The 16,745-nt window shown below is 48.8% G+C and overlaps 1 protein-coding gene across 6 annotated transcripts in view; it reads left to right on the top strand.

Annotated features, from left to right (window-relative positions):
- Positions 1 to 16,745, top strand: part of FGFR2 (fibroblast growth factor receptor 2) — a 103,241-nt gene that overhangs the window by 47,886 nt on the left and 38,610 nt on the right. For all 6 annotated transcript variants that reach the window (XM_059398717.1, XM_059398719.1, XM_059398720.1 and 3 more), the window contains one exon: positions 2,488 to 2,611. In XM_059398717.1, the coding sequence (XP_059254700.1) occupies positions 2,488 to 2,611 (124 nt within the window). The remainder of the gene's footprint in view (positions 1 to 2,487; positions 2,612 to 16,745) is intronic.

The following is a 16,745-nucleotide window of genomic DNA, read 5'->3' as shown; positions in this document are numbered from 1 at the left end:
AAGCACCTTGTTTGGTAAGTGGGTTTCTCATTGTGAAAGCATTTTATAAATGTTAACTTATTAATATTTGTAGTGCATCTCTAGGAAGGAAACATTTCGGGGAGCACACGCTGTCGACGAGGGGTTTTACGTGGAATGCCATTGCCCCGATGAGAGCCCGGGTCTGACCATATGCCCCGGGGTTAAACACGGCAGTGGTATGCCGGGCTGCCCATGCCAAGATTTAATGTCTTGGGCAGAGGCAGACGATGCCCTCCCTGTGCAGTTCAGGTTCAGCTCCGTTTGGAATGTACCATGTGCCAAATCTGGATCCAGGCGCAAGAAAGACATTGACAGTTTGGACGAGGTCCAGAGACAGGCACTAGTCATGATTAAGGGCTTATGGGCATGACATTTGAGCAGGGGCTCAAAGAACTGAATATTTACAGCAGGGCTGAATGCTGGATTACGTGGCTTGGTGACGTTAGGCCCTGTGGCTTCATCCCCAAGTCACCCTCTGTGTGATTAGTCCTTCAGAGCCCAGGAAAGTCCCATTTCTGATACCGCCGAGAGCTTGGGGAGAGGGAGGGTCTCTGCGTGGGCCCATCTGAAGGAGTTGGTCTCTGAGTCGCCCATGCTCTACAACACATGGCTCCACGGTGACACCCCGGGGGGCCAGGATTTCAGTAGAGAATTAGCAACCGCTTCTTCTTGGTGTTCCCTCTACACATTGCACTGAAGGCTTATCCCTCCTGATAGGAGACCTCCCCTCTTGCTTGGGTTCTCCTAGAAGCCTCCAGCCCAGCCAAGAGCAGGAGGGAGGTCTTGGTTACCAGTGGAGGGGACACACTCTCTCCACTGGGGTCTGATGCCTTCAGGTTCATTTTACCACCAGACTCTTTGCCTGTGACACTGAGAATGAGTGTTCTCTCATCAGCTCCGTGACAGGAGGTGGAAGCAGTCCAGGGTTGTGGAGGGGAGCAGTGAGAGGACAGCAGCCTGAGCAAAGGGCCTGTCTGCCCAGAACTCACTCTCCCTTCCCTGATCGTCCTTGGTGAAGAAGAGTCCAGCCCTTACCCCCGGGATCCTTACCCCCGGGATCCTTCATGGGACTGTGCGTGACGAGCAGTGCTCTCATTTTTGAGCTAGCATCGGTCACTGCTGTCTGTGACAGCGGCTCACACTCAGCCTGTGACACGACATACGTTGGGGGTAATGGGCTCCGATAACCTCTTACCTCTGTGGGTGCTGCTTTTCGAAGTGGACAGCTGCTCTGCCCTCCCGTTTTTATAATGGAGGGTTCATGAGATGAGTTTCTTTATTCTCTAGTTCCTTGACTCACTCGTGTGCTCACAGAGGCTCGGCTGGTATTATCGGTTTTTATGTGATTAAGGCAGAAAACACTTGCAGTGCTCAGGGAATCATTCAGAAGGTCAATTGAAATTCCCGAAATCATAGTTAAGACCGGTAGGGCCCAGGCTTTTAATTTATTTTTTTTTATTTTCTCCTCGCCATGTCTTTAGAGTGCCTTGTCCAAAATACTTTTACAGCATGATTTGGATTTGGAGAGAAAGGGTAGAGCCTTGCGCCTGCAAGAGAAGATCTGCATTTTGGTCTTAGTGAGGAAAAGTCATGCTTGCTTGAAAGTTTGAGTCGGTGGAAATATTTTAAAAGCAAGGTGGGAATGTCAGAGTCTAGCTTGTTTGCGTGTTGACAGAACTGGGGGTGGCAGTCCCAATACCTTATTGTCACATGTGCTGCTTATCTTTGAAAAAGTCTCAAGGAGCCTGTGAGCAGACGGATATGCAGCTTAGGTTTCCTGAGGATTCATTGCTCCCATATTTGGAATTCTGAGTGTGTCTCACAGGAATATGTAGCATCTATTCGACCACTGCCAGAGATGGGAGGGGCAGACCTGTGTTCCCAGTTGAAACTTCTGGAGGCTTCCAGACAGCCTCTGAGGGCCGTGGGAAAAGAAACTGGAAGGTTCCAGAACAATACAGAATATAGCTTGTGGGCTTCTTGAGAGATTCACCTTAGCTAAGGCCGGATGGAGTGCTCAGATCAGTGACTGGCATACCGTAAGTGCTCATTGGAGCTGGCCCTAAGTGGTCCATGGGTGCCCTGGGGCCTGAAGGTTCCTAGTGGATGAGCAACCTTTCAGCCTCTCTGCTCTGGGGCACTGGTAGGGTCGCACGCTAAAGGGCAGGCTCCCCTGGCCATTTGGCAGCTCCTGGAGGAACCGTCAAACCATGACAGCGAGAGATCCAGTCCGCACACTTGCATATCTGAACGTGTCTGTATCCCCTTGTGAGACATTCACCTTGATGACAATATTGTTTTCGCTTGTCTCTATTCTGAATCCTTTGTATGAGGGAAATGTAAAATTCAGGGGATATTTCTCTACTTTTCTTGTCTCCCCCAACTGCTTTTTAGATCAAGAAAGCAAAGTATCTAGTATTCTGTGCTAAGCATGTTAAATAAGCACCTTTACTTTGATCTTTTCAGGTGCGAAACCAGCACTGGAGCCTTATTATGGAGAGTGTGGTCCCGTCTGACAAAGGAAATTACACCTGTGTGGTAGAGAATGAGTATGGCTCCATCAATCACACGTACCACCTCGATGTTGTTGGTGAGTTTGCTTCTCCCAAAGGGGCGGCTGTACGCCAGCTTGACTCCTGTGACATCGTGAAAGTGAGTCTTGTTTCTTTCCCATGGTTTAAGGAGAGTTGGTCCATTTCCTTCTTCCTCAACACACGCTGTCGTTAGAGAAGGATTCTTTTGTCAGTTGACAGTGTTCTGTTTCCCAAGGAGCCATGCTTTATGTATTTTGTGTGATCCTCTTGGTTCCCTCGCATCTTGTGGAAAATGCGCATAGTGTGAAAGGTGCTGACATTCTGGAAGCTGAAAATGGATGAACATAGAGAATGAAAATAACATTCTGGAGAATGTTAGTGTGTTCAGGGAAGGGGCACAGATATGCTCTAAGAGAACTTTTAAAGATTTCTTTATTTGTTTTAGAGGGAGAACAAGAGCAAGTGCAGGGGGTGGGGAGGGGCAGAGGGAGAGGGAGAGGGAGAATCTTGAGCAGACTCCACACTGAGCGTGGAGCCCGACATGGGGCTCGATCCCGCGACCATGAGATCGTGACCTGAGCTGAAATCAAGAGTCGGATGTTTAACTGACTGAGCCACCCAGGAGCCCATAGACCTTTGCTCTTAAAAGAGAGGAAGCACAATCAAAAGAAGGGCTATTGTATTGTATTGTATTGTACTGTATTGTGTATTGTGTATTGTGTATTGTGTATTGTGTATTGAATTGCCTGCGAAAGAGTAAAGGAAAAGGTATCAGTATGACTGAGCTGCTACCTGGCTGGGGCAGGTCAGGGTCAAGGCGCCCAAGTGAAAGTCATTCGAGATTGTAGACTCAGCGTTTGTTCCTAGAAATGATTCCTTCTGTGGAAAGGGAACTGTATATATGGGCTTCTAAATATCTAAGTGCTCAGATAGATAGGGCATTTTAATTAAATATCTTAAGATGAAGTAGCCTGATGTGCTGGAACTCAGATTTTTTCCCATCTTGCCTGTTGTGATGGGTTGTGTTGTAACTGATAAGGAAAGAGGGTTTCTCTGTCCCGTGGGAGGATTGGAGATGCCGAGGTTGGGTCTCTCTGCAGCAGGGACGGTGGCCTAAGATCTTTGGATCCTTTGTACGATCCATCTTTTTTCTGTCTTGTCGTCTACCTGGACTCGCAGGCTCACCGCCTGACCTTGAGTTCTGGCTGAGGGTCAGCTAACCAGTTCACCCTTCTCTTGCGGATTGCCAGCTTCAGCTAAGGGACTCAACTCCAGGCTCTCCCCGATGGATTTTGCCTTAAGGTGACCCTGTGTAACTCCACAGACCATGCCTACCCTTCATGTCTATGAACAGCGGCTTTCCTCCATTTTTCCTGCGCATGTGTCCCTAGTATTATTTTATGTGTGGACATTTCTTCTCCTTCAAGAAGCTATAAACTCTCTGAAGAGAGGCTCCATAGTGATTTGAATTGCCCAAAGAACCATGCAAACACCTTCCAAATCTTGATTAACCAAATTACATAGATTTTGGTTAATTGAAGTTTGAGACTAACTGCAAATTGAACAAAACCATTTTGATTTTTTATCAAGTTGCCTTAAATTAAATCCATAAGAAGATCAGTTTTCAAAAGCATGGGGTAGTATTTATTTCTGAGCATGTGTTAAAATGCAGTGAAAAAAGTATTTGTGATGCTTTATCTTCGTTATAACAATGCCAAATTTGGTAGCTTTTACATAATGTAGATCCCATGGACATTCCTAAAAGACTGAGTTTCTTTGCTCACAAGGATATCGGGGAAAGTTTCTTAGTGGGAATCACTACGCACAGATATTTTACAGATCAAACCGAAAGAAGTAACACAAACACGAGAAGAGAATGGTGAACATTTATTTTGGCATTGATGGGCCATAAATAGGTTGATTAAGCACACAACATGGGTTCACATTGGGCCTCACATCACCTGAATTTGACATGAGAGCGTTTCTATTTAAGGAAAGAAAGATTTGGGGCTAGAAATTCTTCAATACTTAATTTTGAAACAAAGTAATTGATTGTGTGAATAAGATAATCATGTAGCTGTCCCCAGGGATTCTGGCTTTGCACGGTGGCTCGCTGGGATTGGCTGGGGATCCATCCAGGAATCTGGAGTCAGCTGGGCCACCTCAGCTCCTAGCAGATTTTGGGTTGAGTTGTTATGTAAAACATTCAAAGCCCCTCACCCCACCTCTCCTTTGAGCTTTCTGGCAGCTCATCTCTGTGAAGCCCTCTGCCGTCTCTCTTACCGTGTAGGGCTGGATTTGAATTGGGCTGCTGAATAATGGAATTGTGCTGTCTAATGTTAATCCCCTGGCAATCAGTCTTGTTGAAAAGAGCGTATGATTCAGTGGTGTAATGTAGAGGGAGCATAGAGCGTATGGAGTAATGCAGAGAAAGGCCTGATTATGTCACAAATTTGGGAGGTTGCCCAGCCAGGCGTGGGCCAATAATGACACAATGCTGGTTGGGAATAGCCATTAAAGCTCAGCCCCTGGTAATTTTCCAAGCCTTGAACCTTCTTTATAAATAGAAGCCAAAAGTCAGTGGAGTATAAGACATTTTCAGGAAAGATGGAGGTGTGAAATACTGTCATCTTTGCTCAAAACCCCGGTAATTGCTTTGAGAAGCACTAATAAAATAAGAATTGAGTCGGCTCGAGAGTCTCATGCAGACTTACGGGGTTGGCAGGCGGGCGTTCTGAACATCTCAGCAAGTGGCAGCAGTGGATTCAGGCTTGAACACCGATTTTCTGGTGGCCCACAGTCCGAGCGTAATACACCGCCCCGTGATAACAGGCTTCCCAGCTACAACTGCATCTCCCAGAACATCGGAGACTTCCCCCGTGAAAGTGAAGTCCTGTCCTTGCTCAAGTTCCTCGAGAGTTTATTTTTGTTGCTATGATACATAGGTTTGGGGTTCAGATACTGCGAAGCATCAAAATGGGCAAGATCTTTTTATTGAAATTCTTCCTTGGGAAGGCATTCCCATAAGCACTTTAATGTAAAAGCCGTGTAATTTAAGTGACATTCTTGTGTTCTGGAATTAAACAGCCAGCCATTGTTGTGTGCGAGGGAAATGCTCTGGTGTACGGCAGCCCTTTTAGGAGCCTCGCTTGATCCTCATTAAAATTGACACCATTACTTTTCAGCCATTTACTGGCGAGGGAAAATTAGCGCGAAGCTCCACGTCCCAGTAATTGTGACTCTCCTAAACCAGGCTCCCCTCAGAGGGCTGGCTTTGGGAGGTGGCGAGTCTTGGCCCTTGTTCATCGGTGAAATGAGGCCAAAGCCCTGGGTTCTGATGGTTCTGCCACCACGAAGCCACAACCTGGGACACATCCCGTGACCTTGGGTTTCCCGAGCGAATGGCCACAAGTCCCTTCGCCTTTCCTGAGCCCTTCTGGCCTCACTGGGGGAGTTGGAATGTTGGTATTTAGCTCATTCCTATGATGGTGGGGTCTGTCTCCTAAGGGCTGCTGTGACAAGTGAGGGCAAACTGGGATGGGTTAAGACAACGGAGGTTGATTCTGTCTCCGTTCTAGAAGCCAGATGTTTGAAGTCAGGGTGTCAGCGGGGTTGGTTCCTTCTGCAGACTCTGACGGGGCGTCTGGTTCACGCTTTTCTCCCCAGCTGCTGCTGGCCGTCCTCGGCTTGTGGACATGTCACTTCCGTCTCAGCCTCTGACATCCCACGGCTTTCCTCTCTGTGTCTCAGATCTCCCTCTGTGTGTCTCCTACAGGGAAATGTGTCACTGGATGGAGGGTGTGCCCTCCATCCAGGATGGTCTCATCTCAAGATCCTTAATTAGAACGACCTCATTTCCAAATAGAGTCACATGCATAGGTTCCAAGGGTGAGAACATGGACTTACCTTTTTTTGGTGGTGGTGGGGGGCTACAGTTCAACCCACTACAGTTGTTATGAGGAATCTGTTTGGGTTAACAGATTAAAAAAAACAAAAACAAAAACCCAAAACACCAAATTGGCATCAGGTGGCCAGCAATAAATGCTGGTTTTCTTTTCTTTTCTTTTTTTTTTTTTTTTAAAGATTTTATTTATTTATTTGACAGACAAAGATCACAAGTAGGCAGAAAGGCAGGCAGAGAGAGAGGAGGAAGCAGGCTCCCTGCTGAGCGAAGAGCCTGATATGGGGCTCGATCCCAGGACCCCAGGATCATGACCTGAGCTGAAGGCAGAGGCTTTAACCCACTGAGCCACCCAGCGCCCCAAATGCTGGTTTTCTCCCTTCAAACCTGGACTCTCTGGAGAGTTAGAAGGCATTTTATTTGTTTTTATATATATTTTTAAAAGATTATATTTAGTTGAGAGAGAGAGGGAGGACATGAGAGAGAATAGAGGGAGAGGGAGAAGCAGATTGAGTGGGGAGCCTGATGCCGGGTTCGATCCCAGGTCCCCAGGGTCATTACCTGACCCAAAGGCAAATGCTTGACCTACTGAGCTACCCAGGTGCCCCTAGAAGGCATTTTTAATAGCTTTTATTAGACTCCATCAGAAGTTTTATTAAATAAACTGAATGCCATAATGGGACCAATGGAAAGGGCCAGGGGCTGCCATTCACGTCCTGCTGGGTTTACCCCTTCGGTTAATCCAGTTGTCAGGGCCGTCCCAGGACCGACCCAGTCACAGAAGAGGATCGTGGCGTGTTTTCGAGCCTCGGGTTCCTGAGGCTGGCCTCCACCCTCACCCCTCACACACTGATAGTTGAGGAACATCAGGTTTGGGTGTTGGGGGCTGGTAAGGGATTTATTTGCCAAGGACTTAAAAAACCTCCAGAGCCCGGGGCTCCATCTGGATGTTCTGGAAACCACGATTAATGCTCTGTCCAGCACTGCACATGTAGGTCTCGGTTTTAGGTGTCCCGTGGTGTGGAGCAGCAGGGACCGCTGCAAAACTCTGAAAACCCCCACCCTGTGTTCCAAACAACAAAGTGAGAGAGAGAGAGGGAGAGAAAGAGAGAGAAAGTGTTTAATGGACCAGTTTGTCCTCCTCACTCGCAGAGACCCTTTGGCTTTGATTTATGAGCTTTTTCTCCCTTTGGGTGTCCCAATTCGGGAATCCCAGAGACCATGATATAAGGTTTGAGCTTTTCACCTGGTGGTGGGTATTTGCAGGGCAGGGTGCAGGGGAGGTTGGAAGGAGTGCCTCTGAATTTACTGGGCCGGCCATGCCTTGTCCTCTATCGATCTGACTTTCTAGAGATTTGTCTTCCCCCAGGACAAGAGGTGTAGGCGCCAGACGGGGTCTCAGTGGTTGGGAGCCAGTCAGCGGGCACATATGCCTCTGGCTGGGTGGGGGTCGCTCAGGCTCCTCACCAGCCCTGACTTGCTCAGCGGCAGAGCGCAGGGGTGCTGTCGACGAGTCCTTGACATAAATCTCCTCTAAGTGGGCTCCGGACATGATGGGTCGGAGCCCGAAAGCACGAAGGAATCTGTCCTGGTGCTCACCCCCCGCCCCCTCCGGTGTGTGTTCAGGAGGAACGAAGCGTCTTTTTTATTCCAGCACTGACGGACCGATAAGCCTGGCTGCGGGGTTGACACCTGGCACCCATCCCCAGTGGGAGAAGGAGAAATTGCGTAAATTGTTTACTGCCTGGGGTAGCCTCTGTCCCGGGAAGACAAAGCCTCCAGTGTGGTCCCTGAGCAGAAGGGGGACTTGGAAAAAAGTACTATTTATTTAGGTAAATGAAGAAGTGGTGGCCTCATTAATTAACTGGTTGGTTTCTTACTGAAACTGTCAAAAATTGGGATCGTTCCTGATCGTTCTCCTCAGGGAAGAGCCCTCTCTGTCCTCATGTCTATCCTCCTGGGGCTTCTAGACAAATCTTTTGTTTCTCTGTCTGATGAGGGGTGGCTGTTGTAGTAGGTAACGTTGAACTACAGGAAACCGTGCGTCCACAGATTTTAACGCCTTGAACGCTGGACTCTCCCGTGCAGCAGTGGCTGTCCTGTGCATGTTCCTGGCGTCCACCAGCCTCAGCCTCACAGAGCCCCTGGCAGGTCTAAACTGGAGTCATCTTGACCTAGAAGCTTCCTGGCCAGGCCTCCTCTGATTTTCCATCTTCATCTTCTTGCTGCCAGCTAATTCTTTCCTTTTCTTGGTCTGGGTTTAAGACTCGGTGTGTTTCCCCTGATGAGGGTCCCACGTGCCAGCTCTGCGGTGGTGAAATCCTGCCCGGGGGGAGATAGGAAGTCCCTTGTTGACAGCGGGTTGGGGTGCCACGCTCGGTCATAGGTCACAGCCAGTGCCTTCGTAAGTAGGCTTGTGTAGTTACCGTAGGATCCTGGAGCGTGGGCAGGGTGGAGTAGGACGCGAAGTCCTGCTGCTGCTCTCTGCTGTGGCTCCTGGAGCCATTTCCCCATTTTCTTCCCAACCGATCTACTGTGTCCGCCCTCATGGGACTCCACGCCTTCTGGAAGCGACTCGAGGTTCGTGTGGGAATTACGTGGTGGGGGGGTTCACGTTCCATTTCCAGCTTGGGCAGTGCTGTGGCCTTGGAAGGCGCGGAACCTCTGAGCCTCAAGTCCCTCGTCTGTAAAGCGGGGGGCAGTGACCTTGTCCCGTTGTCCGGATGCAGGGAGAGGTGAGGTGGTGGGAGTCGGTGCTTCTAAATAATAGCACCATGTGCTTGAGGCTTAGTTACTCAAATGAGGTGGTCCCCCAGCTCTTCTTGGATGGCCAGGTTGATCCACGTGCACTCGGCACAACCCTGGGTAAAGGAGTGGCCTGTCCTCTTTCCTCCAGGACAGAGATTTCAAAACTTCCCTTTGAGCTACTGTTTAAATGAGCTTTGGGTTATTGCAGAGCGGATTTTTATACCTGTTTCACAACAGGGATTCCAGGGGGTGAAAGCCAGTCAGTAGGTAGCCCCGGCACCCCAAAGGTACTGAGCCATAAATTGGTGCTCTCCTGCAGGACCAGGACCAGCCAGAAGACCCTCCTTCAGGTCCGTGGGCAGGTGGTCTCTCGTGTGCTGGCTCCTGAGGCTGGAGCAGGCACAGGCCAGTGTGGATGGGGCACGTTAGGACTTCGCAGCGTCAGCGTTCTTGCCGTGTTCTCTGCAAGCCATCAGTTGCCCTCTGCCCCACAGCTGAGGAAGGAAGCCTTATTGATTGCTTTCGATTCTGGCAGGGGTCCTGGCCGAGGTGGCTGGGGAGAAGGCTAGGCTAATACCTGATCTCTTGTCTCATCTTTGGCATTGAGTCTATGGTGTGGGCAAAGAGGATGTAGAAGTGTCAAAGATGAGTTACGGTCTTGCGGCTTTTTGTACGAAGACGGTCTCTTCCCCACACCTGGTGGTGGGATAGGTCGGGGCAGGGGGTGGGGAGAAAGCTGCTGCTGTCCGAGCGCGGGCGAGTGGTCTTGGCATGAGGATCTAAGTGCACTGCTGGCAATCGCAGTGCCCAGGAATGGGCTAGAACTTCATAACGGCTCCGTCAGTGCTTGCTGAACTGGAAAAATAGAGGAAAAGCAGTTTAATGCATGACTTTCTTTTCTTTTTTAAAGATTTTTATTTATTTATTTGAGAGAGCAAGAGAGAGAGAGAGAGAGAGTGCACATGAGCAGGGGGAGGGGGAGGGGCAGAGGGAGAGGGAGAAGCAGACTCCACACCGAGCAGGGAACCCGACATGGGCCTTGGTCCCAGGACCACGGAATCATGGCCTGAACCAAAGGCAAGCGCTTCACCTACTGAGCCACCCAGGCATCCCTGACCTGGGACTTTATATTTGGAGTTTGTGGTTCTTAACATGGCAAATTCTGAAGCGACTGCTTTTCAGAGTTGCCCGATGTCAGTCCCCTTTATAACCAGAAGATCTTGGTTGGGAAGTATTAGGTCAGCTGTCATCAAAACATCAATACAGAAATGCTGTGAGCTTTCTTCCCGTTTCAAATGATACCTTCACCAGAGCCTTTATGCCTTTGTGGGTGATGCCGCCCTTAGAATGGGGGTAGCACCCAGTTGACTGAGAGATCCTGTCGGACTTCTCACATCACAGCACAGAAGACCCCAAAGCTGCCACAGTGAGATGATGATAGATAGGGATGGAGATTTCTGGATCTTGATAGAACAACTTTTTCTTTCTTTCTCCCAGAGCCTCCCCCTCAGAGGGTTCTCTCACGAGGATTCCTCTGGGAATCCTTTCCATCACAAAGGAGTATACAAATTAACAGATCTGACTATGTGCCGGACCTGTTTCCCGTCACGTCAGCTGGAAAGTGGTATTTCGCAAGACAGGTGTTGGATATTATTCTAGAAGGATCATTTGGCTGTGGCACTTTCTTTGACAAAGAAAGTCCCTTTTATTTATTTGAAAGAGTGAGAGAGAGTAAGAGAGAGAAAGAGAGCGTGAGCAGGAGGAGTGAGAGAAGCAGACTCTCCTGCTGAGCAAGGTGCCCAACACGGGGCTTGACCCCAGGACCCTGGGATCATAACCCGAGCCAAAGGCAGACACGTAACTGACTGAGCCACACAGGCACCCCAAGAAAGTCCTCATTTTATTGGGTTCAGTGTGCACTCAGGACTGGGGCTGACGTCCTTTGCATTTCGCATTTGGCCAATAGAAATAAAACCACTCTGGGTGTGAAACCATCAGTGAATGTTCGGCGGTGTTGCAGGGGGAGGGTGGCGCTGGTCTGCAGGCTGGCTTGAGGCTTCCCAGCCGGCTCAGACAGTGAGAAATGGGGCCTCTTGTGAGCTGGGTGACTCTCGGGACTCTTCTCTGTAGGCGATGCTGACAGCAAGGGGTATCGAGAAGCAGTTCTGTGTTCAGTTCTGAGTTTGCCTCTAAGAAAACAAATGAGGTTTTATCATTTAACTTCTCGTGTTGTTTGCACCAAAGGGAGGCATTTCTTGTTTGCTCAGATGGGCTGAAAGCTTTTCCTTCTGCTTGAATCACCCCAGGAGCAAAATACAGCATCGAAGATTTTTGGCATGGTCGATTTTTCTAGACTTCCTCTAGGGCGAAGGCCTTTCCATGGTGGAAGTTGATTAACCTGTGAACATTATTTTCGTAGACCTCTTCCCACATCGGTACCTGTTGTCTATTTCCTTCTTATTCGTGACCCCTATGCTCTTCTGGATCTCAGCTTATTTAATCATTTCCCTCTGGGTGGGTGTTTAGGCAGTTTCAAAAGAGGCAAGCTTTGTGCACACTGTAGTTGGCTGCCTGGGCGACTCTTTTTCTGGGCTGGATTTCTAGAGCAGGGCTCACTGATGTCAGTGAAACATCTCCAACCTAAAGAGCTCCGTTTTGAGTACTGCCGTCTCTGGGGACTCCCCAGTGATGTGATTTTTAGCTTCTCTGCAGGTCATTTGAGAGAAGTCATTCTGATCTGGAGTTCAGCAGGAAGGTATGTTTCATTCTGGGACTTTGGAAAAACATCTCCAGCATGTTCTTCCCATGGAGGGAACCCAGCTATGCAGACACCAGCTGATAATCTTACATTCCTGAGAGATGTCGCACCCCCTGTGGCAAGTAGCGGGGTGCTGAGGCTCTGGGACATGGCTCCCAGCGTGACCGCTCTCAGCTGTGTTTACCCCAGCACCACTGGAGCGAGCGCGTGGAGACTGACGTCTGAGTTTTACATCAGCGTGAAAACCAAGCACAAGACAGGGAGGGCCCCTGTGCGGAGTCTTTGTGTCAGAACAGAGAAAAGCTCTCAGTAAACTGGGCAAGGTAAATACACTTAACTAATTGAGAAGGCAGGTTTTCCGTGACCCTAGAAATAGATCTTGTTCGCTCTGAGATAGAGTCACCTTTGCCATGTCTCCTTTAAAAAAAAAAAAAGAAAAAGGTGGCAAAGCATGTATAACAGAATGTCCCATTTTGGTCAATTTCGAATGTGCAGTTTAGTGGCATGAAATAGACATTTACACGGTTCTGCAACGATCACCACCATCTATGCCCAGAACTTTGCTTCGTCCCGAAGCCACGTCTCTCTTTAACCAGAGGACAGGCCTTTTTGACCCTCTCTTGGACGTAACTTCGTGGTCACCTAAGAGTCTTCAGTTCTGGTTTAACTTTTAAAGGCACAGAGCTCAGGTTATCGTAAACATTTGGGGGTGTGAATAACACACAGCTCTGCTCTGGTAATTTGCCCAAGAAGACCTAAATTGACACCCAGCTGGTAGAAGCCACTCAGCCCCCAGCCACATAATACAGTCGATGACATTAATTAGGGAAGGCACTTTGCCTCCACCTGTTTTGGTCTTCCCAGGCCACCTGACCACGGCCAGCACTTCGCCTCGTTCTCCACCTCATCGAGCAAGCACAAAGGAATTAGTGGTGTTTTGCTTCTAGCATTTCACATGGTGCAGCCTCCCTAAGTCACTGAGGGTCTTTGACGCTGGAGGGAAGACACTGTGGCTCTCCCCAGACAGGCCTGGTCTGCAGACATTTTTGCTCTCTCTGTAGGAAAATTGTGTATGTTTTAGAGGAAGCTGGACCCCCACCCTGCCCAGTTCTGCAAGGCTTTCAGGATCAGATGTTCAGGCAGGGGGACAATGAGGCTCAGCTTAGCTCGGGACAGAGAGGCAGAGCAACACACCAGTGACCTTCTACAAAAAGGCATTTTTCCTTTTTTTAAATTTATTCCAGGTGCTCAATACCCCAGGCCACTCCGTCTCTTCTAGAAGATGACAAGTCGGAATGCCCGGTCTTGGTACTCAGACTCTTAATAAAAGAGATCAGTCCTACGAACCCTTTTTAGTTCTGACCTTCTTTTGTGCCCATCCCTAGAGGCTGGAGAAAACATAGGGAAAACAAAACTCAGAGCCCAACTCGATCTCTCTCGTGTGTGTGGAGTGTGTCAGGTAGAGGCTTGACAAGGCAATGAACTCGTTCTACTAATTGTAATTAGCGCGAGGTCTCTGGCAGGTTATTGGGCTCCTCGGACTTCAGAGGGCTTTGATCGCCTCTTGCTAACTGGGTTAGTGCGTTCTTTTATGCAGCAAAAGCAACTACTACCTGCTCTTTAGAAAATCATTCGAGGTTAGGCTTTAGAGAAAGAATTCTCCATTGTTTTCACTTGTCCTCCAAATCGCGTAGAACGTTCTTTCCCTATTCAGCACCTTGGAGTTGCTAAGAAACTACCATTTTAGAGGAAGGGTAATTAAATTTTGATTTCAATTTAAGGACAGAGCAGGCAAGGTTCTCTATGCTCCTTACGTGAATGGGTGCCCCAGAGCAGGAGACCTGCTGTTTCCAGATCAATACTGGCCACTTGGCGTGATTCGAGTCTCTGGGTGTTTTGCTGCCCAGAGAACAGATTTGAAATGGTTCTTTGTGACAAGCGCTGCTGAACTTTTGGGGGAGAAATACTCAGGAGACTAGTGTGTGCTGGGAAACCTGCAACTCTGGGCTTGATTAATTTATAGGTGTAATTTAAGAACCTGGTCTCCTTCTGATCCCCGGGATGCGTGTTTACTGAGCCTGTAGGCATGAGGCCTGTCTGCTCTGTGGACATTTTTTATGGCCTTTGCTATGTCAGAACTGAAGTTGTAGATCTCTTATGAGCCAAGCATATTATTATGTCCAGAGGAGGACTGGCATGTTATAAAGTTTCAGTGGTCAATTAACAAAGATTTATTCTTTGTCACTCAGGTATTTTCTCTTTCTCAATAATTACCTCTTGGAACGAAGCAGGCTGTTTTCCGCCTGCTTTTTCTGGTTGTGGCCCCCAGTGTCAGAGCAGGACCCGAGAGGGTCAGTCTCGAAATTCAGACTCGGAGCAGCTGGGCCTTCCACTTGGGGAGCATGGACTGGCTTGGAGCTCCTGACCAAAGGGAGTGAGAGCGAGTGAACCCACGGGGGAGAGAACGTATTTTTTAAAGCACTTCAGTCTGTGTTTACTACGCATCGGTTTGGCGGAGCCTCATTCCAGCCGGGCAGCCAACTGCCCCACCGGCAGCAGCCGCACACCCTGGGCTTCGTTCCCTTCTGTCTCAAGCTGGAATTCGCACAGGGGCCCGAGAGCCGCTCCTTTAAAGGTGCACGACCGGGTTCGGGTCCGCACCCTGTCCACGTGCCACCCGCTGCACTCAGGATGTATCTTTTAAAAATCCCAGGAAGGACGCAGGGGTTGAGCTCCTCATCAGCCTTTCTGTTTTTCCTTCTATTTATGTCACTGCCCCTGGAAAGAGAAAAGTCTGTTTTCTGTAAGATCTGAGAGTTAAACACGCAGTAAGAGAACCTTGCCTAAAACCGTCAAACCTTCCTGGTAGAGGCTGTCATTTTTTGTTATCCCATAGAGAGATGGACCAGCTCTGAGTGTTAGTGTGCAACCCAGAGAGAATTCATTGACTTCTTCTTTTCGTATCAGCCTGTTGCCCCAGGCGTTGGAAACCTGAGGGGTTTGCTGTGCCCGGGGCCTTGTGAGGTTCTGGGGAGAGCATGTTAACCTTTGTGGGGGGATGGTTTTTGTGCCCACCATCACTGCCCTGTTCCGGGGCGCTGGCCATGGAAGTCCCCTCTCTGCAGGAGCTACTGCCCGCACCCTGCTCTCCCCCCCACCCCCCGCCGTGTTTCAGAAGCTGGAACTTCTGTCATCCCCTTGCTGCTGATCACTGCTCTTTGGGGTCTAACAGACACCAGAAAAAGAGTGATCGCTGAAGGTTTTGAGAAGAGGCACAGCCCTCTGCAGATCCTGGCATCCTGGGACCTCTTCCAAGATGTTTGGGGCCTGGTCTCAGACTTGTTTAAGGGCAGAGAATAAGGTTGCAAAGGAAATCAAAGCCTGATGTGGAGAAACGAAACATGAGGCCTACTGACTTTTTAAAAACATTTTAAATAACATTCTCTAAGGTTTCATTTTATACCGAAGGCAGCTGTAATAAGTTTTGGAAGACGGTGTAAGGTTTCGATTACAGAGCGATCCCGACTTGCAGTTTCTGTACCAAAAGTGAGAAAGGGCGGAGGGAAGCCGGGCTGCTTGAGAGGTTATTTTGTAGAAGGTGAGAAAATGTGAAAGGATACATTCAGGACTGCAAGCGGCAACTTTGGGTGCCCTGTAATTTGCAAACGCAATAACATTAAACCATTGCAAGGACCCCGCCCCCCGCCCCCCCCGGTGGAAATAGTCCGGATAGCAATGGAATAACTTAGTAAGTGGAACAAGGCAGCGCGCTGACCACAAGTGAACAAGGCTGCGGCTCTGCGTGGGCCCTGCCAGTGCTGTCCCAGGGACTGCATTCCCTGCTGAAGGCTGGCGCAGGCCAGAGATGCCGGCCTTATGAAAGCACTCATTGTTCCCAGGACATCGTTATTTGGTATTACAAGCACAGTGTTTGCTTGTGAAACGATTTATTGGAAACAAGTATGTTTAAGAAGGAGAACTTGGTTTGAAATTCAGTTGATCTGGCTTATGACATTTAAGGTTTTATAGGGCCTTTGTTTCTAAGAATAAATATTTAGGTCCATTGTAAATATTTATCTCGAAACACACAAACACGGGCACACAAAACTGGAAAACTGAGCCAGGGAACGAAAGGGTACCTAAAATGCACTTCTCTGCGGGAAAGGGCAAACTACCTCAATATGAGGTATGTGTGAAGGAGGGGGTTTTGTGAGCTTGTCTGGCAGTGTCTAGCCCAGAGGACAGATTCCCCTCTCACGAGGCGTCATGGGAGGAGGCCTGGTGAGGACAGAGTGTGTGTGTGTGTGTGTGTGTGTGTGTGTATACACTTGACTCTGTTCTCCTCTTGTGGCTGGGGCTCGCTGGGATTAAACCAACCTTGCCCCTGCTGGCTCCAAGCCTGGTGCCACATGACCGGGAGGCTTGCCGTGGCCCATTGCAGAGATGGCATGTCCGCCAAAGGGTGAGGCTTCCGGTCATGTTTCTGGTCATCCATGGTCGTGAAAATATCATAGCTTTGAGATTTTCTGCCCACAAAAGTAGGCTTTCTGGGTTCTTTGTTCAGCCTCCAGGGTAATGTCCCGCAAATGAATGACTTTTTTGGAGGCTCTGAAATCCTTATCTTTTTAATCTGAAAGTGTAGATGTCTCTGAAGTGATGGGAGATACTGGAATGAAATGTGCTAAGAGTAACCCACTAGCATTTCTTTCTTTTCTTTTCCTTTTTAAAAAAAGTTTTTAAAGACCAACAGGCTTGTGCAGTAAAATCAATTTACATGTGGTTT

This window comes from Mustela nigripes, chromosome 4 (genome assembly GCF_022355385.1).
Source record: "Mustela nigripes isolate SB6536 chromosome 4, MUSNIG.SB6536, whole genome shotgun sequence".
In the NCBI taxonomy this organism is placed as follows: Eukaryota; Metazoa; Chordata; class Mammalia; order Carnivora; family Mustelidae; genus Mustela; species Mustela nigripes.
The sequence above is the reverse complement of the archived record's forward strand: the minus strand, read 5'-3'. Positions and strand labels throughout refer to the sequence as shown.